Source organism: Hyperoodon ampullatus (assembly GCF_949752795.1).
Source record: "Hyperoodon ampullatus genome assembly, chromosome: 12".
In the NCBI taxonomy this organism is placed as follows: Eukaryota; Metazoa; Chordata; class Mammalia; order Artiodactyla; family Ziphiidae; genus Hyperoodon; species Hyperoodon ampullatus.
Genome location: NC_136925.1, coordinates 71,774,935 through 71,797,874, shown reverse-complemented (window position 1 = coordinate 71,797,874; position 22,940 = coordinate 71,774,935). Strand labels below are relative to the sequence as shown.

The window sequence follows — 22,940 nt, the reverse complement described above, 5'->3', positions numbered from 1 at the left end:
GTTTATTGAACAGAGGACATATGTTTGCAAATTACAGGGCTGCACGAGCACACAGTCCAGGTTTCATAATGCTGTTCCAATTCAGCTCTCCAAAGGGCCTTCTCACACAGTCCCTTTTTAAAACAGTAACTGAAAGGAAAAAGGTGTCAATTGCAGTTACATGCACAAAACCACATGGCAACTTTCATTTAGAATGAATCTCTGCTCTACTACTTAGATGGACACAAGGTGATTCTCCAGGTCCATGCACATGTTTTTGTACGGTCAGAACTTTTCAAAGAATAATGCTTTCGTAACCCATAGAATATCTCAGAATAGTGTCAAGTTTAGCAAGCAGGGCAACAGCTTCAGTGAACAACAGAATTTCTAACATTTGCCCCAATCAATATCCTACTTTGCCCTCAAGAAATTCAACACAGCACTTCACTTTTGGAATAACAAGGGAAAATTCATCTGACAAAGGACATGATATGGAATACACCTATAAAAGGTATTTCTCATCTCAAACAATGTTTAGTAGTCGACTTCTTTCCTTTTGTTCCAGTGGAAGAAAGTCTGGTCAAATTGTCAAAAAAAAATACCACCAGGTTCTTGAGGTAGACTTTAACCTCCAATTTTCCTCTAAAAGTTATCTTTTAACAACAAAAATTTTTTTAAAAACTTAATTTCCAGGAATTTAAACAATTTAAAACAAAATAACTATTTTTATAAGTAAAAAAAGTTATGTTGTTCAATTTTCTGAACTACCATTCTCTCTTTTTTTTTTTGCCTTTTATGGAAATATCTAAAATAGTGATCATGGAGTAGAAAGTTATTAGATTTTTATCTCCTTAGAGATTAATAATAGAAAACTGAAGAGGATTTTCTAATCAAAGAATCTGATAGTATAAAACATCTGATGTAGGAATACTTAATTGATGACGACTGAGACTGCTAATAAGAATAAAATTAGAAAATTCTAGAAGAGAAAGCCTAGCTGATTCACTTTGCTCTGCACAACTTATCTGGTTTAATTTAATACAGCATCTATGATGATTTTATTCTAAGCATAAGATGCCAGCTGGTCTCCTAAGAATTCTGTTGCTCTGCCGTTGGTCTGAATGGTGAACTGGCCATTTTAGAGGTGTAGCTCTTGCTCATTTCTTGCATATGTCTCTGGATATAATTTTCTACTCTTTATTCCTTATTCACTTTGAAATGCAGAAATCCTCCACCTGTCTGAACATATTTTGACACGTAATTAAATATTACACGTAAAAATTAACTATTTTGTTGAATAATTTAATTTTCTTCAACCTTCCTTTTTGTTATTGTTCAATGCCCATGCAAAGGACCTGTTTACAACACCCAGATTCTTCATAGAGAACAATCCAGACAGGCTTATCTCAGTTTGCTGGCAGGTGCATCCCAGTCACTTGCGCATCTGGTTTCTCTTTGCACAGAAAAGAGTTTGCCATCCACCATCATCTGCTTCATGTCTTGGCTGGATTTATCCCAGAAAAGGCTATGGGGGAATGCCCATTTGCACTCTTAATTTGTAAATCACAGTCATAAAATCAGAGGAAATGCATATCTGTCCCTCTCTAATTTGCACACTAAATTTATAAATCTAAAACTGTTTTAAAAAGGGGCAACTTAAAGAATATCTTTATATGTGTCTATGTAACAATTTCCCCAGACTTGAAAAATGTTGGCCTTAGCTATTCGCTCATTGTTTTTAAAAATCACATTCTTTTCATTCAATCAATAAACATTTACTCAACTCCTACTATGGACAGGCACTGTAGCTCTCCTTTATCCTTCCTAAAAGAAAGGAAAGGGCCTTATTCAGTGGGTTTAAGGCATCAATAAGGACAATTTATGCTTGAGTCAATTTATTCTTGAGTGTTCTGGTCAGTTTTAAGGTAATCTCTTTCATATAAGAGGAAAAAAAGAAGGGAAGCGAGCGAGGCACTGCACACCTACTATGTGTCAACACCAAGCCAAGAACTGTGTGGGTGTATGTTGCAGAATTATTAAGCCTCTTAAGAACTAAGGGAGGGTATGTATTCTTCCCATTTTATGGACAAGGATAAAAAGCTTTGATGAGTTTAATAATTGTTCAAGATCATTTCTCATGCTACATTCTTAGCTTACGTTCTTAACAGATTCATGACAGGAAAAAGCTATCAACGTGATTCTAGAATTTGAACTCAGATCTGAGGAACTCCAAAATAAAAACTCAATACTTATTGTTTCTGTTATTAATTTCACAACACCAAGATGCTGTAAATTTCTCTGGATTGAAAAACTGCTTGAGAACAGCTATTCTATGTTGCTGTAAATTCCTTTGTGAGGAAAGAGCCCTTAAAATCATGCATTCCCTATGCCAAGAATATGTGCGTAAGATCTTTCTTTCCTCACCTTAAAAATTTTGTTTTAAGATGAAATGAAGAAAGCATTGCTATAATCCTCCCATTTCCTCAATATTATGAAGTAAAAGTCTGTAATTAATGTCTCTTGATGTTCTAGGAAATACAAATCAAGATAATCCTCTAGTTTTGATAATATATTTATTTGTCCCTCCGCTATTTCCTTTACCTTAAAAAATTAAGGATATCATGAATGTTAGATAAAAGAAAAAAACACTATGAAAAAATTACTCTTCTTAAGCATAATTATCTCCAGATATAATTCATGGTAAGATTACTTCCTTTCTCTTATGTCTTATATTCTAACTCTTAACTCATCTTCATTTAATGCAAAAGAATTAATGGGCTTCCTTTAATATTTCTCCGCTTATTTTAAAGCTTTCTTCCTCTAGCTTTAGGTAAGAAGTCTTTAAAATCCATGGGCTATTTCACCATTCTAGATTGTGATAGAGGATTGTTATTTTCAAATTCCAATAGCAAACACAAAGAGAAGATATAAATTTGGCAGAATAATTGAAGCTAGACATTATATAAATAGAAAATAAAACTTGCAATGACCGAGCCCCCTTTTTGGTTGCAGTAGATTGCATCATAATGTCCACAGTGAAAATACTAGATTTTTCAGAAATAGGGTCCTCTCTAGCAACAATTCAACAAATGCATGTAAATGTACATCTGTGAAATAAATCTGCCACAGATCCTGCACCTGGAAATGAGGTCTCGAACAGGAAGCCATTTATTATCACAATAAATTATATCTATAATCTATAGAGACCCCCACTCCTTAAAAAAAACCAAAACCAAAAAAAAAAAAAAAACCCAACTTGGAAATTTTAAAGACTCACTTGGGAAAAAAAAATGATGAAAGGTTGATTGGCGTATAATTCTTACAAAACTGCAGTTTTTTTTTAAACATGTAGTTTAAAAGACAACGTATACATGCTTTTAGAGCTTAATTTCCTTGCATTTGTACTTAAGAATGAGACTGACTTTACCCTGTAACTAAATTAATCTCTAGAAGTAGCTAAACTATGTCAATCTTAGATTTTTAAAGCAGTATTGTGATTCAAATAGCCCTTGGAGACCTTAACTGCCTACCCATTCCCATATGCACCAGGAAGAAATGAATGTACATCTATCTCTTTTTCTCCAAGGGTTCCTACTCTTGAGCATTACAATGTGATGTAAGTTTCAATCTCTTTTGTACTTCTAAGTAGTGCAGGGAAGATTCTGGAATACAGTACTGCCTAGCTGCTCTCAGAATCTGTCTGACTGTGGAGCTTGCTGCATGTCTAGATCTCTTTTGATGATCTCCTTTTAACTAAGTTTTGGGTCTGGTCAACATGACTGCATTTTCTAAGTAGAAAAGAAAACTGCCAACATCCAAAGGCAAAAACAATAGGAATTAGAAGAACTCCAGATTCATCTTAATTTCTTCCTCCCACCTCCTTCTACTCTCCTTTTTGGCTGTGGTTATACAGGGCTCTTAATGTCCACTGCCACGGCCCACCTCTCTGCACTCCCCACCACCAAAGGCCTGAAATCAGAATCTGGGGAGGGAATCTGGGCCATGGCAGTGTCCAGGGCTGAGGAAAACTGGCCATCCAGTCACACAGCTGGCCCTTGTTCCATGTACATCAGAGTAAGACACTCTTACTGGTCCTAACCCTCAACTTCAGCCAGATGAAACTTAAAAATAGAAGTTAGAAAAAAGTTTCTTCCTTTGCAGATGTTTCTGAATTTGTCACCTTTATCATTGAACCTACATATGAAATAACTATATAAAGCACCTTAAAATAAGAATTCCTTCACCAAACTATTCTATAGAGAATTATATAAAATACTTCACCTATGAAAACAGTCCTATATAAAGTGAAAAAAATATGTTAAAATACAAAATTAAAATGACTATTCTCGGGCTTCCCTGGTGGCGCAGTGATTGGGGGTCCGCCTGCCGATGCAGGGGATGCGGGTTCGTGCCCCTGTCCGGGAGGATCCTGCGTGCCGCGGAGTGGCTGGGCCCGTGAGCCATGGCCGCTGAGCCTGCGCGTCCGGAGCCTGTGCTCCACAACTGGAGAGGCCACAGCAGTGAGAGGCCCGCATACCGCAAAAAAAAAAAAAAAAAAGGCTAATTTGGAAATGATGTAATTTCTAGCTATTGCCAGAAATCTTTTTGTCTTGTATTACCACTTAAAATTAGTCAGTACCCAAATGCCTTAGCCGACCTCACTTATTTGCAGCAAGAATCCATAGTACCGAGGGCAGAATCCCAAAATATGTAGAAGACTGTATCTCACAATGGTATGTCTTTAAAAAATGAACTCAGTACTTCTTTATGTGTGATATTTCACTGCCTTTTGTCTAGCTATTATAAGTTCGTTACCCAGTGTACTAAGTTGATTATTCCAGAATTTTTCCAAGCAAAAAGTTAGGCTGATGAGTATTTCCAGGGTCATCATCCATTTCCCTTTTTGAAAGAAGGTTCTAAATATGCCCTTTTCCAGTCTTCAGGCACCTCATCAGTCCTCCACGAGTTCTCAAAAATGATATCTAGCGGTTCTGTGATGACTTCGGCCAATTCATTAAGAACTCTAGGATGCCAGCCATTGGGACCTGTGGATTTGAACATATCGGGGTTATTTAAGTTCTCCTTTACCCATTCTTCCCCTAGTCCATCATGGATTCCTGCTCCAATTTTTAAGTCATACTTGTCCCTTTCTGGTTACCATATGGACTTCTGAAAACTAGCTTTCAGTCTCTGCTTTTTATCTATCAATTTTCTCTTTGAAGCTAATAAGAGAAAAATGTATTTTATTCTTCTCAAGCCTGTTTTGTTTAAAAAAAAAAAGTCTACTTCTCTTTCCTTTCATGTTTCTTATAAGAAAAGGAAAGTTAAAAAACGATAAATAAATAAAAGTATACCTTGTAATAGTTTGCCTTCCTAAATCACATCACTGAATTCTACATTCTGGCAGCCTTAGTCATAGGTAACAATCAACATACTGCAAAACATTTCAAAGGCTACCTAGCTCGTGCTCAGAGGGTACATATCTATCCAGCTTCTCTGTGCAAGTGCTAATTCAAAATGTACTTTCCAAAATAAAAAAAGATTCACAATCATCTTTAATCATGATTTGTATGCACATAACTTTAACACATAGGCATTTAAAAAGCATAGTTGTGCATGAAGTGGAAAGAGATGAAGAAGGATTTCTTACAAAGCAGTACCCTAGTTGAATTCATCTGCTATTGTGTGGTCATCTGCACCAGTGTTCTGGGATTGATATTACACTAATTATCTCCAAGCTCTGATCCGTGTTGGCAGTTTTAACCCCTTCGTGGTCACCATGATTCCTCCAAAATTGAAAGACAGCAACAGATTACAGTTTCCTGCCCATCTGTCATAGTTGTGCCCTGGGCCTAGAATCCCTTGACAGATCAAGAATAGACAAAGGAGAAGAAGGAAGAAACAAGAGTGCAAAGGAAGAAGGAGGATGCCTGGGTCTCTGCTATGATTTTTGATATGACAGGCAGGCTGTGCTGCTTGGATTCAACGATTTTCTTGTTGTCGTGTTTTAACTGGAAAAGCTTTTGGAAAAGGTTGAATCAATTTTGCTCTCTTTTGTTTTTGTTTTTGTTTTGTTTTGTTTTTCTAGTCTATATCTCTGCAGTGGTACCCCCAGTTTTATCTCTTGCAAAAAAGAATCATACTTCAGGCATTATTAAGACTTTTAAGAAACAATTCTGCATATTTCTCTAGGGTATAGTAATTTGTTTTAGCATGTGCCATCTTCACCCTTGCTCAAACCTGCCAATGGCAATATGTTAACTAATATGTCAGCATTAATTACTTTGGGTAATATCATTCAGCAGTTGCATCTAAATGGATAGGAAGTATTACTAGCCATGCTCAGGAAGTTTCTCCAGTAAATCAAGCTGTTTTCAGGCCTTTTTCGCCCCTGTAAGACCAAGTAATAATATCTTACTACTCACTAATATATTCACATAGTCACTCAGATAAACCCATACCCAAGCCAATCAATGCCTCTATGAAAACCAAACTCCTGTTATAAACTATGTAAAAGTAATGTTCAATCTATCTTGACAAACTAAGCTTTTTTTTTTTTTTTGAGGGGGGAGTGATCAAAGTTACCTTAACATGAAGAAGGCAAAACTGTTTCATTTTTAATGCTCTAATGAATGAATGAATGAAAAAGCATTGCAACAAAAATTGTATTTGCTATAGAGTGTAAGATAACTTAGTATTTCTATCTGAAAAACCAGAAAGAGCCTCAGGTTACAGCATTAGGTTTACTAAGACCTCAGGAAGACTACAGCTGAATTCTGAAGGGGTCACAAAGGAAGGAGGCAGCATCTTGAGGACATTCTTATTAAAATGATTCTCCGATGTCTGCACTGCACCTGACAGGCTCTGCCTGAAGTCAGCAAGATGACCTTGTCTACTGTTAAAGGTCATTTTATTCCAGGAACCTGTGGAACAGGTTTGTACAGACTATCATCTAGTAAACGGGCAGACACCCTCCACCTTAAACTTATCTAAAGATGTGGACCACGAAGTCATTCACAAATCTAGCATCAACCTAACAGCCTCAGAAACCTCTTGTGTCTTTGGTTCAACAAAAATAAATCGCATTCATTAAACAAGCCCAGCCGTGCAATTTGCTACTTTTCATTCTTTGGTGGAGGGGGTGGGAGGCAAACAGGATTTCCACAGTTGGGTCATGGAGAGTTTCAAGATGTGACAGCAGTTGCAGAGAACAGTAATTAGCTGAGCACATGTTGCTTCATGATCATAGGAAACGTGAGTAATTTCCATGCTAGGAAGGCTCCTTGGAGCTCTGGCGCCTGGCATGCATTGTGACATCCCAGATCTTTTCCTTACAGACCGCAGTCCTCAAGCCGAATAGAAATGAACAGATGTTTACAACTCTGACCAGCTTTAAGGAGATAACTGCTAGAAATACGTCTTATGGGCAAACAAGTGATGCCGGTCCAGCCTCATTTCACAGAGCTGCTCCTACCACCCCACATTTTTTCCTTTCATTTTCCCCCCTAAATAATCCGGCATACTCCTACAATGAAAAAAGCCCTTTCTTGGTGTTAGTTTTCCACCAAGAAAAATAACAATCTGTTTCTATGTGTTTACAGCCGTCTTTGGATATGACTAGGCTGACTTAACAAATCATGAAAGGAATTGCCTCAAATCTGGTCCTTTCTCAAACTTCATAAAAGTCAACCTCTGGACCAATAAATAGCAAGTTATATTTTTGGTTCTACTAATGCTCCTGAAGTTTTCCTGTTTTTCAAGTTTGTGAAAATTGAATGCCAGTGGTTTGTAATATGCCAAATTATCATCTATGTCTACGGAAACGTTACTAAAAGGCTTATACTCTGGTTTGGCCTAATTCTTCCCCAATCTGCCTTTGAGCCCACTCTCCGATAGTCCTATATCAGGGCCATACAAACCTAATTCTTGGGCTGAACTGTGACTTTCTCAGTTTTATTCGCTCTACGCTCTTCTGGGGGATGGGAGGGGTGCAGGGACAGTCATTTCACAGGTATTTGGCAAAATTCTGATCTATGTTAGAGGTCCAGTTAGAGAAACAGAGGGGGTGGGCAGGGGCGCAGAAAAAGTTATGTAAGGAAGAAAGAAACTATTATCCTGTGGTTAAAAATTAAGTGTTAACGAGATTACTGTTTTTTTTTTTTGTTTGTTTGTTTGTTTGTTTTATTTTTTGCAGTACGCGGGCCTCTCACTGTTGTGGCCTCTCCCGTTGCGGAGCACAGGCTCCAGACGCGCAGGCTCAGCGGCCATGGCTCACGGGACCAGCCGCTCTGTGGCATGTGGGATCCTCCCGGACCGCGGCACGAACCTGTGTCCCCTGCATCGGCAGGCGGACTCTCAACCACTGTGCCACCAGGGAAGCCCCAACGAGATTACTTTTTTTTTTTCTCAGTTGATTATTCTGATTTTTAACTGGCTTCCAGTCTGTTGCTCTTTTCAGCTTGTGATTTTCCCCCTAATTAAAAGGCAATCAGAGTTATATGCAGGCTAAACCATTTAGAAGTTATTTCTCTATTGTGATATTAGTTTAAAGGATGTAGCTCCATTGCAGATGTAGAAACAATAAATTCTCCACATGTGGTGGCTGAGATAAAAAAAAAATAAAACTGGTGACTGTACAATAATAGGCCATGCAATTTCCTTAGGGTGGGGGGGGGCGGGGAGGGAGGGGGACGACTGTCTCATAGGAAAGAATTAATAAAGAACAATTGTGCAGATGTTGCCTTCTCTCTTCCTGGATGGCACAAGGCACACAAATCTGAACCTTTGGGTGGTTGGTGATAAGACAAGATTTTTTTTGCCGCATAACCTTCTCAACATTCAGCCATGTCACACTACTTACTGTTATGGAACCAAGGAAGGTTGGTAATTTGATAAGAGAGGAGGTGGGTGGGTGTAAGTACAGTCTCATTTTAGCTGTAAATTTCTCCAAAGGCAGAAACCACATTTTACACTTCTTTCTATCTGCCTCAGGAATATTATATAGAGCATGTCACACACTTCTACTGCTGATTGATTCAACTGTCCACAGTATAATTTTTACATACAATTTCTCAGTAAACGAAGTTGCTATTGAGAAATGTTAGTCTAGCAAGTCAGATAGGAGTATAGTTTCCTTTGCCTACACCACAGAGAATAAAATAGCAATATGTTCACTAAACCCACCTGCATCTTCACAATCATCTTTCAGTTCCTCGAAAGGCCTCTGGGGTGGGGCACCTCTCAGCTGCTGGGAAGGCTGAAGCTGCCTCCCAGCCCTCAGTAGGCTGGAGGATGCAATGTTATGTTACACAAGGAGCTGGCATATATGTCCTTTTTTCTACAGGAGTCTTACAGGGTAGGTTTCCAGGGATTCTATAGAAAAATGTTTGGCCTGCTCCAGAATGATCCACGTATATTTTCTTTTCCTGACTTTAAACACAAATACCCAGATGCATTATAAACCATTCTGTACAACTATCCTGCCTCCATCTATGGTGTGTACTTGGTAAGTACTGATTTACTATCTAATTTCTGGAACAAATTAAACAGGTTACAATAAACTGAGCGGCTTCTCGCCACCTTCTCTGGACCCACAAGAGTTCTAAGCTTCACTCAGGACTGAATCTGCAGGTTTTAAGCAAATAGAAAGTATACTGGAGAGGACAGAAAATTTCTTACCCCTTAATCTTCAGAAAACTCTCAGGAACAAATTCAGAGGTTAAAAGACAAAAGCGTCTTTATTTATGCTCTCCTCAGGGCATTCACCGATTTTATAATTTTTCCAACTGAATAGCTATGTAAATTCCTCATTTCTTAAAAGTACTTTGTTATAGTCATCGTTGACATAATCTGAATATGCTAAATTCCCCCCACACGGAGGACAGCCCACAGGGCTGTGGTCGGCAAGTGGCAGCAAACTCCAGGAGACCACGCTTCAGAGGCCCGGGACCTCCTCACTGCCCTGAGTTGGGTCATGTCTTATCTCTACCAGAAAGAAATGATCAGGAGTTTAACTGCTGGGAATTCTGAATCCTTCTTTCAACAATTTTATAATAATTAACAGCTGGTCACAACATGAAACTGGAGCCAGGTCACCACACTTTCAAGAAGTTTAATAATACTGTTAAGGAGGCAAAATAGTAGCTGGAGGGGACAGTGCTTTTAAGAACAAAGAGGGATTCTGAGCCTGTTTACAGATGGAGTGGAAGGATTCCATGGAGAGAGACCAAATGCAAGAAAATAAAGGAGTAATTATGGACCATAACTATGACCAGGGCCAAGGGTAGATACCCAGAGGAGGGATTAGTCTTAGAGGGGAGAGAGGCAATTCCTCATCAGAAACAGAGGGAAAGGAGAACAGATGGGCAAAGATGTCAACACACTTTGAGATGAAGGAGAGAGCGAGGGAGGTAGCTCGTGTGCAACAGACTTGCAGTTCTCAGGAACGACCTAGCCAAGGTCATCTGCAGAAGGGGAGGTGAGAGAGGAGAAAGGGTACAGTTTTAAGGCGCCCAGAGGCGGTAAGGGGGGCCTGAACTGGGACATGAAATCCGTTTGACAGCCGCAGGAGGGCAGATTCAGCTGGGCTGGACTGCATAGAATTACAGTGAAATGAGCTTTTAGAGTGTTTCTGTATTATGCTTCAAAGTCTCCAAATACTACCCAAAATAGGGATCAAGACACAGGCCTGGAAATGCGCAATAGAAGTCCAGAATAGAAATAATGATAAATGCTACAGTATGTTGTATATGAGCATTCTGTCTTCCAGTAAAGCTCTTTAAGGCATATTTAATATGTCTTTGAATGAAACAGTGCCGTTGATGACTAGCTTGGTCTGTTTGGGCTGCTGTAACAGAATACCACAGACGGTCTGGATTATAAACAACAGAATTATTTCTCACACTTCTGGAGGCTGGGAAGTCCAAGGTCAATGTGCCCACAGGGTCAGTGTCTGGTGAGCCCGTCTTCCTGGTTCACAGACACCATCTTCTCACTGGGTTCTCACAATGAGGAAGGCCTCTTTTCTAAGGGCGTCAATTCCTTCCTGAGGGCTTTACACTCATAATCTAATCACCTCCCAAAGGCCCCACCCCCAAACACCATCACACTGGGGATTAGGTTTCAACATATGAATTTTGAGAGGACACAGACATTCAGTCTATAGCATCATCTGTCTCTAACCAGGCTCCCTGGCTACCCATTTAAGGGTTTCTCACCTCTCTGGCCCTCCCTGTCTCCTTCTCTCTCATCTACATACTCACAGTAAAATCATCCTTTATTATGTACTAATGGTGCTTGAAACCACCATTAACATTAACCTGCTAACTCTGATTACAATTATCACCAATGTAATTGCCATCAACTGTAGGTTTATAGTACATATTACAATTATTACTACCTGCCTACCCCGCCAACAGTAAACAGCTATGAACAGTAACTGAGCGACCTTCTTCTGTGCCAGGCACTGTGCTAAGGACACAGTATATTTAAACATAATCTCCTTTACTTCTTACCACAAGCCAGCGTGATGGCTATCATGGACTCAGTTTTACACATGAGGAATCTGAGGCTTTAAAGTGTAGATGCCCTGAGAGGGTCAAAGAGCTAATCAGTGGCAGAGCAGTCCTGTCCCACAGCAATGCCCAACCTTATAAAAGTATGTCTGGGCTTCCCTGGTGGCGCAGTGGTTGAGAGTCCGCCTGCCAATGCAAGGGACACGGGTTCGTGCCCTGGTCTGGGAAGATCCCACATGCCGCGGAGCAGCTGGGCCCGTGAGCCACAGCCGCTGAGCCTGCGTGTCTGGAGCCTGCGCTCCGCAATGGGAGAGGCCACAACAGTGAGAGGCCCGTGTATCTCAAAAATCAAAAACAAAATAAAATTAAAAAAATTAAAAAAAATAAAAGTATGTCTGCATTCCCCATCAATTTTGTTTTTATTTATTTATTTATTTGTTTATTTTGGTCCATGCAGCATGCGGGACTTCCTTGACCAGGCATGGAACTTGTGCGTCCTTCAGTGGAAACGCAGAGTCCTAACCACTGGACTGCCAGGGAATTCCCCCCATCATTTTTGACTGTGAATATATCGTAGTTAAATAGCATCCTCCAAAATTCACATCCACTTGAAACCTCAGAGTGTGAATTTGGAAATACAGCCTTTGCAGATGGTTTAAACTCTGGAGATGAAATCATCCTGGATTTAGGGTGGGCTCTAGATGCAGTCACTGTTGTTCTTTTAAGAAGAGGAGAAGACACAGACACACACCGAGAAGAAGGCCATGTGAAGACAGAGGCCAAGAGCGGAGTGATGCAGCTACAAGCCCAGTAATGCCAGGAACCCCCGGAAACTGGGAGGGGCAAGGAAGAATTCTCCCTTCGGGCCCTTAGAGGGAGCATGGCCCCCCCAAACCGTAATTTCATATTTCCGGACTCCAGAACTGTGAGAGAGTAAACGTCTGTTGCTTGAAGCCACTCAGTTTGTGGTACTTTGTACAGCAGCTCTCATAAACTAATATGGAAGCCTTTCACAGAAATACTTAATTCCTCAAATGCTCTTGGGAGTATTTTTAATCACTCCATCGTTTTTAGCAGTACATGCAAATGTGATTTTAGGCAAAAGTTATTTTATTTTTATTCAGGATACAAAATGTTGCGCATAATGCTTACTTAGATATTATATTTAATGTCATTCATAATATATAAGAACATTTTAACTTTGTCCTATTAAATAAATGATGCAAACTGTTATATGATTTGTAAAAAATACATTAAAAACTATATGCTGTGTTTATGCATCCTCCATGTATATTAAGATGCAGACTGAGATTTAACTATTTCCTACAGCATCAAAAATAGAAAATAATCAGGGCTTCCCTGGTGGCGCAGTGGTTGGGAATCCACCTGCCAATGCAGGGGACATGGGTTCGAGCCCTGGTCCGGGAGGATCCCACATGCCGCGGAGCAACTAAGCCCGTGCGCCACAACTACTGAGCCTCCCCGCGCTCTAGAGTCTGCGAGCCACAGCTACTGAGCGCGCACGCCTAGAGCCCGTGCTCCGCAACAAGAGAAGCCACCGCAGTGAGAAGCCCGCACACCACAACGAAGAGTAGCCCCCCTCTCTGCAACTAGAGAAAGCCCGCGCACAGCAACAAAGACCCAACTCCGCCAAAAAATAAATAAATAAAAAGATTGGCTTATGATGTTTAAAAAAAAAAAAAAGAAAGAAAACAATCAGCAGTTGGGATGATTGTTTTCATTTTGCTTGATGTCCACTAGTTTATTTAGTTGAATATTTATGATTTGCTTTAAGTTGCAAGACCAGAGGGAAGGTTACAGTGACTATTTGTAAGCATTTCTCTACAAATAACACTCTATATACATGGACATTTTTATTTCCAATAAGTTAAAATTGAATGTAAACACCAGTATTTTTCTGTTTTGATATCAGTCATTGAAGAATGTGAGTTTAATGTTCAATGTAAGCATATCTGAACTCTAATGAAGCTCTCATTTTACAGAGGAAAATATTTAAATAATTTTCATTGATATACTTAAAGATATATAATGAAACAGTTACTATTCCCAACCTGGAAAACTTTCTTGACTCTTTTGACAGCTCAGAAACCTCCAGCTAGATAACATGGCAGTTTTCTATATTAGCAGTTCTCAAACATTTGTTTCCAGGAGCAAACTGCATTTTTAAAAAACACTGAAGATTCCAAAGAGCTTTTGTTTACATGGGTTATAATTATCAACATTTACCATATTTGAAACTGCAACTGAGAAATGTTTAAAATATTTATTTAATTCATTTAAAAATTAAGATAGTACATGTATCATGTTAACATAACATTTTTATTAAAAATAAATATATTTCCCTCAAAATTAATAATAAGCATGACATTGTTTTGCATTTTTGCATATCTCTTTAATGGCTAGTTTCATAGGCTACTGAGTTCTCATATCTTCCACACTTGAACTGTGACAATATGTTGTTTTAGTTGAAATAGATGAAGAAAATCTGTGCCATTAGAAAAAGGAAAATATTTTAATAGCTTTTTAAGATAGATAATTGTAGATATTCTTTTGCTACCATGCCAAAATTTGACAACATATAGATTCTTAAATCAGTTACCATGTGAAATCTGAAACCATATCAATGAACTTTTTGTACTCCATCAACTACATGAAAATCTTTGGTCTGTCTTCTACTATTAACAGATCTCTTGTCATATGTGATTTGGCAACATCATGCATTAATCATTTGGAAAACATTAAGGGTCCTGAGCTATGCAGATCTTCTAAATGTTAACACATATCATCATTCAATATCAAAAAAGTAACATTTGTTACTATCACCACCCAGCTCATCAAAAAAGCCTTCAAGTCTTGGGAAACTGTCAAGCTCACTGTGGCAGACACAGGGTTTTTTTTTTTTAATGTATTTTTACTTGAATATTCAAATTTTATCATTAACAAATATTATCCATTACTTTTCTTGAAATATTAGGTTCACTTTACTCACTTTCAAGAAATTTAGCTGCCAGGACTTCCCTGGCAGTCCAGTGGTTAAGACTCTAGGCTTCCAATGCAGTGGGTGCGGGTTCGATCTCTGGTTGGGGAACTAAGATCCCACAAACCACGCAGCGTGGGCAAAAATAAAATAAAATAAATATTAAAAAAGAAAGAAATTTAGCTGCCAAATACCCAATAAGTAACCACAATTTGTTCCTCAGTTGTTCTTCTAAGGCAAAATGCTGTTCCATGACTAAAGCAGCTAGTTCAGCTAGTAACTTAACAGCAGAAGTGGTTAGTGAGGAGACAAGGTTCACATGCACTTCCATTTGCAACAGAAGTCTTTGTGAGTAGTTCTCATTTTGTCACACAGAATATCAAAAAAAAATGTATTCAAAGGTTGAGAATTTAATAAGCTTACTAATTTCTACTGCTTCATCAAGGATATTTTAAGGAGAACAGCTATTTTTTGGCATGTGTGCAGGTGATGAATGCCGTAAGCACTAATGCAGTTTGATGCCACTTCCTTGATTGGCACTAATGTGCCAGCATTTTTACCCACTGTGGTTTTTGTGCTACCAATGCAAATGTCCACAACGTGAAAAAAGCAAATAATGTTACAGTGTTGTTATGAAATAATTATTACCTCAAAGACCCCTGGGACCCCCAAGGATCTGTGGACCACACTTTGAGAACCACTGTCTAAACCACTTCTAGATGGTACAGGCCACAAAATCAGCACCAGGAGATCTCAGACCAACTCATCAGTCTGGAATATAATTCTGCCCTTTGAAATGATAACTCCTTCCTAACAATCACTCTGTATTTACCCTCCTGGCTCCCCACCTGCCTCAGCCCCATGAAACTAGAAAGTCGGCAGCCTTCCTGCCATGAAGGTGAGTTGACTTTCCTCCTGTCAGGAGAGGGTTTGCAAAGGTAGCTGGGCTGGATAAGGGGGCAAACGCTTCTTGGAGGGACAGTGCTTGCCAGATTTGACGAAAGCAAGAGCTTTTCATGTGACTTAGGCAATTCTGATCAAAAATAACCCGTGGTCTCTTGGCATCCAGTCCCAGATCCCTGAACACTGAAGCGTGGCCTCCACTGGGCCTTAACCTCACCTGCCAAATTGGAATGGGCAGGGAAGCAAGACAACTGTCATAATCCTTTTTAGCAATTCCTTGGAAAGCACATTTGCATGTATAGTAGCAGCCAGGGTGAAGCACTACACAGGGGATCTGTGCTGTTTTCCATTACTCTATCTCTTCTCCGGTTTTGGCAGGGGAAAAGAGGGACATTTTTAAATGTCTCAAGAAAGCCACAAGCTCTGATGCCATCATTCTGGGTCTTAAGGACCATCAGCTAATTGCTTTAAAGAAACAGTACTGGGCTTCCCTGGTGGTGCAGTGGTTAAGAATCCGCCTGCCAATGCAAGGGACATGGGTTCGATCCCTGGCCCGGGAAGATCCCACATGCCACCAAGAAACTAAGCCAGTGTGCCACAACTACTGAGCCTGCGCTCTAGAGCCCACAAGCCACAACTACTGAGCCCGTGTGCCAAAACTACTGAAGCCCGAGTGCCTAGAGCCCGTGCTCTGCAACAGGAGAAGCCACCGCAATGAGAAGCCCGCGTACCGCAAGGAAGAGTAGCCCCCGCTCGCCACAACTAGAGAAAGCTTGTGCACAGCAATGAAGACCCAATGCAGCTAAAAACAAACAAACAAAAAAATGAAATAAAATAAAATAAAGAAAGAAACAGTACTTATGAAGTCATCTGAATAATCCTCAAGATGCTGGCCTTGTCCAAATAAACTCTGAGGACATGTAAATGGGTTACCTGAAGCAGCAAAATATGTAAATAGGACTGAGTTTCATCATATACTGAAGGTCTTTACCACACACACACTTGCTGTTATGAAGTGACACTTCTAGAAGGTTTGGGAGCAAAACCCAAATCGTAGCCCTTCACATGGTTACAGTTCAAGGTAGCCTAATGTCACTGTGTCCAGAGTGAGCCCAGAGTGGCTCTGTGTGTGTGTGTGTGTGTGTGTGTGAGAGAGAGAGAGAGAGAGAGAGAGAGACACTGAGGGTTGGGGGCGGGGAATGGAGGACACCTGGGTCTACCTCCTCCAACCAAACCAGCCTATCCTCCAGGTATCCTCAGCAGTCAGTGCATCCCTTCCTGCCGGGACAGAAGTGAAAGCCCCTGGCGGGAAGCAGTGCAGGGCTAGAGACCCATGCTCAGACTCTGGAAGGAAACCCCGGTTTACTACTTTCTGGATGGGTGGCCTTGGGCACATTACTTAACCTAACTGCTCTGTGCTTCAGTTTCCCATCTGAAATGGGAACAACAGTGGTACCATTTCAGAGACCTGTTATGAGGATTGAACGAGCTAACATTTGCAAGACTGTTTAGAACAGTATCTGGCACAGTGTAAGCCTATACAAGTGGATGTTTCTTCTAACATATACCCCATAAAAGGCATGGAATTCTATTTCTTCATTCAATCACCGAGTGATATAAACCCACCCCTAAGGAGGCATAGATACTTAAGCACATCTTCAGAACAAAAACATAATGGATGTGCAGCAACATTATTAAGTTAGTCATCCACAAATGTTATTAGAATAAATCATGAATAGTGTGTACGCTTTAAGCACTGTCTAGCCATTAAGTTTGAAAATTTTCATTTAGCTTTGTGAAGCATGCCCTATAGAACATAACTGCCATAGCAGTCGTTCTCAGCTTGTTCAAGCATAAAGACCCCTTTAATTGTTTTAAAACGTAAGTCACACCCCCCCGCCACAGGGCATGTGTGTGAGTGCAAGCATCCACACACACACACACACACACACACACACACACACACACACACACGCACGCACAAAAGAGAGTAACTTCACTATTAAATTCTTCTTACTTTCCTACCACTCTTTGAGAAAAATTGTTGCTTTAAAACTGATCAAGAATGTAAGAATACCTTCAAATAAATGTATATGAAACATATTATTTATGTACAGATCCGCTGAGGATAGTTGGTACCCAAGTAGGTTCCAACTGGTTTTTTTTGGCTGCACCGCGCAGCTTGTGGGATCTCAGTTCCCCAACCAGGGATTGAACCGGGGATTCCACAGCTGTGAAAGCCCAGAATCCTAACCAGTAGGCCACCAGGGAACTTGGTTCCAAGACTCCTGTATTAATTCCTCAAGGGTCTTGGTTTCTCAGATTAGAAGTCGCTTTCACAGAGGAATGGAATCATCAGAAGCTAAGATCGTGTTCTTGAAGAAATTCAAATATATTAAAATAAAAGTTGATTAACCAAGTGAAAGTCAAACCCCAGGATCCCGACTTTAATCTAACACCGAGTGGTCACTCCAGGCTTGCATTGTTTAGCATACGGCAGGCAAGAAGTATTTCAGTACATCTGAATACAGCCGTATTCCAAGGAGCTAAAGGCCAGCATTTTTTATGACTTAAATCAGAATAGCTTGCTTTCCTCTCCACACAATCTTCCACAGTTGAGCCTCACAATTTTTCACTGTTTACTCCTTCAGGAATCTGACCCTCTGCAGCAAAGATGTTAAACAGAGAAACAGATAATACCATGTAGTTTCTACAGGAAACATGCCTGGTTCCAGAGATAATAGAAAGGACCCAAATTTCCTGAAACTAATACAGATCCATGGAAACATCCCCAGGCAAAAACAGAGAAGCTCAGTGGACTGGACATTTTTCAGACAATTCAAAACTAGGATAACAAGAGAGTTTAGAAACTCCCTGCTGTTGATAGGACTTTGCTCTGTATGACATGGAATGCAATCCCAAGAGCTGACTTTTTGTCTCTCAGACAAAATAGTATTTGAAATAGGTATAAACGTCTGCTGAAATTACGTTTAGGAACAAGTTCTTCAGTTATTTTCTTCTGTGCTTCTCATTCCCTTTGAGAGCAAATGTAAAACAACCTCTCACATAATTGCATTTTGCTATCACTTTAAAGGCAGAGTTGTTTTTATTTTAGGACATAATGTGCAAAATCATGTTATTTGACACTACATGATATTCACAGATCATGCAAGCTAAATAAAGACACCTTGCTGATTTCTTAATATAGATTCAGCTAAGATTAGTTATGCATCTGCCACCTTAACGTTCAGATTGGGGGGAAGAAAAGCCTTAGTTAAAAATCACACTTGCATTGGAAGCACTTATAATTTCATGGTTCATTTAAGAGCATCACAATCAAGAATTTAATTATGTCAAAAAAAGAACGGTATCTTTTTAACAACCAGAAGTGCATCCCCCTCAATTCCTCTCCTCCCCCGCCACCAAAGTGGGTCATTCTTCTTAACCTTTATGGGCTTGTTTCCTGACCTAGGAAATAACGAGTGTGATTAGATGATCTCAAGATACCCTCTGGTTCTATCATGCTGTGATTTTAAGATTTCTAGGGAATAGTCTGAGGAGGAGGCAAAGGCGAAACAGAGCCAAGATGCTATGGGAACTCGGCCAATTCAGTTCCTAAACAAGGCAGTATTTCCCACGATGCAGACACACATCTCACTGGGCACTGTCAGTGGACTGGCAACTCGAAGCTACCACAGAACAACAGTTTCACCAAAACCTCAACTCCACATTAACATTTAAACACCTGCCTACACCCTTTATTTAATCCATTCTATGGTTAATGCAAGGATCTCTATGACACCTGTTAAAAAACAAAATATTCAACTGAGTATTGGCTTTTAAAATAAGTAAATAAAAATGAAACATAAACATTTGCCTAACAATATGCCATTCAATAAATCACTGAACCTCAAAAAAAGAAAAAAAAACATGGATTCCTCCCAACTAAGGTCTGTGTCACGGCATCAGAATGGACTGAGAACTAGTAACAGAAAATTAACCTCTGTAGCGGGGAAGGGGAAAGTCTTATTTTTGGATCAGCAAATCTAACAATAACTTCCAGGTTGAGTAACGAAGTGTTTATGCTTTGCAAGTTTCTATAAATGCATAGTATAATCCTTTACACCGCTGAATTACTTAAATAATTCACTCTGGTGTTGGATAATGTTCTGATTGGTTCAATTAAATGAAGGTCTGACTGGTTCCGCCACCAAACAGAGCCTGAGACAAAAGCTTAGGTGCAGGTCGTTTATTTGGGAATGTGATCCCAGAGAGCCAAAGTAGGGGCCAGGGAGAGTGAAATAAAGAAGGGAAAGCCAACACAAGGATGCATCTGGAGTTGGCCACTCAGTGATGTGCTGTTCAATTCTGTAAGACCTTCAGGGGAGCCTTAGGAAATGCATCTCAGAACCATGCATGTGAAAGAAGAAAGGAGGAACATTTAGACCTCATCTTCTATTACCCACTTGTCAAGGTTTTCCTGGTGGGTGGCAATTTTTCTGCACTTTGTATTTACACACGGTGAGAGCCTAGTCAGCTCCCATAGGAGTGAATGACAAAATCAAAGAAGCTCCTGGCTGTAAAGCAAGAAGCGCAGGCTTGAGCCAATGAGCCGTTAGGCTACACTTATATGCTACCTGTTTAAGCCTGTGCAGAAGTGTTCACTCAGCGGTGGGTGGAATAAGAAACAAGGCTAAGATGATTTGAACTGGTGCACACAAGCATCAAGCATGTGTATGAGTCAGGATGGGCCAGTTATGCCGCAGTAACAAATGACCCCACGATTTCAATGGCTTACAACAACAAAGGTTTATTTTTTACTCATGCTACAAATCCAAGGTGGGTCTGCTATGGCTCTGGGCCATTTTCTTCACTCCAGGACCAAAGCTGACAAATCAGTCTCCATCAAAAAACATAGCCAGGGCTTCCCTGGTGGCGCAGTGGTTGAGAGTCCGCCTGCCGATGCAGGGGACACGGGTTCATGCCCTGGTCCGGGAAGATCCCACATGCCACGGAACAGCTAGGCCCGTGAGCCATGGCTGCTGAGCCTGCACGTCTGGAGCCTGTGCTCCGCAATGGGAGAGGCCACAACAGTGCGAGGCCCGCATACCGCAAAAAAAAAAAAAAAAAAAAAAAGACAAAACCAAAAAAACATAGCCAGTCACTGTGACTTGAGGGGAAATATTAAATTTGTGAACTATGCACAGTTTTATAAAGCTTCTGCCTGGAAGAGGTCTACATCACTTCTACTCACCTTTCATTGACCAAGACATGCCATCTGACTATTCTTAGTTCGAAGGGCTGGAATATATAATCCTCCTGCAGGGAGGGGTAATGTAGGAAGAGTGATTTGGAGTACAGTAATACGGCCTATTACTCTATACTTTCATTTTCATGGGAGAAAAGCCAAGGGTAGGAGGAACAATTAACTTTAAGGAATCCTGTGAAAATTATTTCATAGCACCATTTTTCTTTGGGCATATGGCAACCAATATTTAGGAATATTAAGTCTCAGTCAAATAAAGCAAATCTTTTTCCAATGAGAAAAAAAAAGCATGGGGGATACCTCATGGGGAAGGATAAGAAACCATCTACTTCCTGTTTTGTGAATTTCTTCATTTTATAGATGTTCAAATGATTTTAAGAAATCCCAAATGAAGTGACTCCTGAGGAAGTTAATGACAGACCTGGGACTAGGCTTCAATTCTCTGTATTCCCATTCCAGGACAGGGTTGATAGAAAACATTAGTCATCATTTTATGTTCAAATTACCTGAAAAGTACATACATTTTACAGAAAATATCTGTTTCTTTTATAAAGTTAACAACCTAATGTAACAATGAAACAATTTAAAATAGCGAGGTGAGCACTACACTGACAAGACAAAATTCAATTTAATTTGTTAATAAATTAAAGGAAGCATGTTACAGTTAGAGCATTTGATTTACCAGCCTGCTGACCAGAGATACCGAGTTCTTTGTACAAACTTAAGAACCATCAGAATTTTGTCAGATGAAACAACCAAGAGAAAAGAGGGGAGAGGTTAGACGAGCCTCATTTACATAAAGGGAGTCCCTATTTGGGAGAGAAAACTGTAACCTCCAAGCCTTTACCTAATTTGCTCTGCCTTAGAGGCCAATGATGAAAGTATGGCAAACTATTCCATCCGTTTATTCATTCAATCCGTTTTTACTGAGCGCCCATCCTGTGCACAGCACAGTTCTAGGCACTGGGCTGACAGTGAAGAGAAGGCAGCAATGTCCCTCCCCTCATGGAGTGTACACTTTGGGGGGGTGCAGAGAATAAACAATTAGACATGTAAATAACCAAGATAACTTCAAATTAGGGTAGGTCTTTAAAAACAGTAAAACAGTGGTTTGATGGTGAGAGGTGGGAAGTCAATCTGTTAAGTGGTGGTCTCTGAGCAGGTATCATGTAAGAAAACTATGACCCTATTCATGTAAAATCACAACCCGGTTGTTAGTGACAATCAGCAACATTATCCTTTAAGGGCTATTGTTACTCTAGTAAGATCTTGGAATGGATTTTACCCCCTGTACTTTCCCTCCACTTCCCATTCCCCACTAAATCTCTCTTTTAATTGCCCATTACTATATTTTTCTTGTTTTATTTATTAAATGCACTTTTATGATTACAGACAATTTAAAAATGAAGTAAGCTATTTTATATCCCCATTACCCAAATTAAGTTGCTTTGTAAGTGTTTTCTATACATCATGAAGCCTTTGAAAGAAAATTCATCCTCCCTCCTCACCACCCTCCATTACCCCCTCTTCTCCTACCTGCATTTAATTCTTGCTGTAGAAAGATTTCTTACTTTCAAGTCTGGATTTGGGCAAAAATACAGGTTCTGCTAAACAAAAAATTCCTTTCTTACTTGTCCCAGGTAGAAACACATACAAGAAGCAGAATTCTAAGAATGGCCCCAGTGACTCTTGCCTTTGTCCAAGTCCCTGCCCTTTGAGTAAGGGTGAAACCCATGAATACAGGATGTCACTCCCATGATTAGTTTATACTGTATGACAAAAGGCAGATGCTTAATCTAATCCTAGTCATTTAAAAGCATAGTGCTTCTCTGGCTAGAAGACAGGAAGACAGAGAAATTGGGAGCATGAGAAGGACTTGGCTCACCACTGCTGGTTTAAAGATGGAAGGGTTATAGGAGAAGGAATGCAGTCAGTATCCAGACGCCCACCACTAACAGCCAGCAAAGATTTGGGAGCCTCGAATCTACAGCTGTGAGTGGAGTCCTAACCACTGGACAGCCAGGGAATTTCCTGCAAGGAACAGTATTCTGCCAACAACTTACCACCTTAGTAGCAGATTCTCCCCCAAATCCTCCAGATAAGAGCCCAAGTTGGCTGATACCTTGACTTTGGCCTTATAAGACCCTGAGCAGAGAACCCAGCCAACTTGCCCAGAGTGTTGACTTACAGAACTGTGAGATAACCAATGGGTATTCTTTTTAGCCATTAGGTTGGTAGGAATTTGTCATGCAGCAAGAGAAAACTAACACAACATGTAACC

The 22,940-nt window shown here is 40.1% G+C and overlaps 1 protein-coding gene across 1 annotated transcript in view; it reads right to left on the bottom strand.

The window, feature by feature from the left end:
- Nucleotides 1-4,961: 4,961 nt before the first annotated feature.
- SAMD5 (sterile alpha motif domain containing 5) overlaps nucleotides 4,962-22,940 on the bottom strand; it is a gene marked incomplete at both ends in the record, with an annotated part of 52,275 nt that continues 34,296 nt past the window's right edge. The window contains one exon of the mRNA XM_079716638.1: nucleotides 4,962-5,024. Coding sequence (XP_079572764.1) covers nucleotides 4,962-5,024 — 63 coding nt within the window. The remainder of the gene's footprint in view (nucleotides 5,025-22,940) is intronic.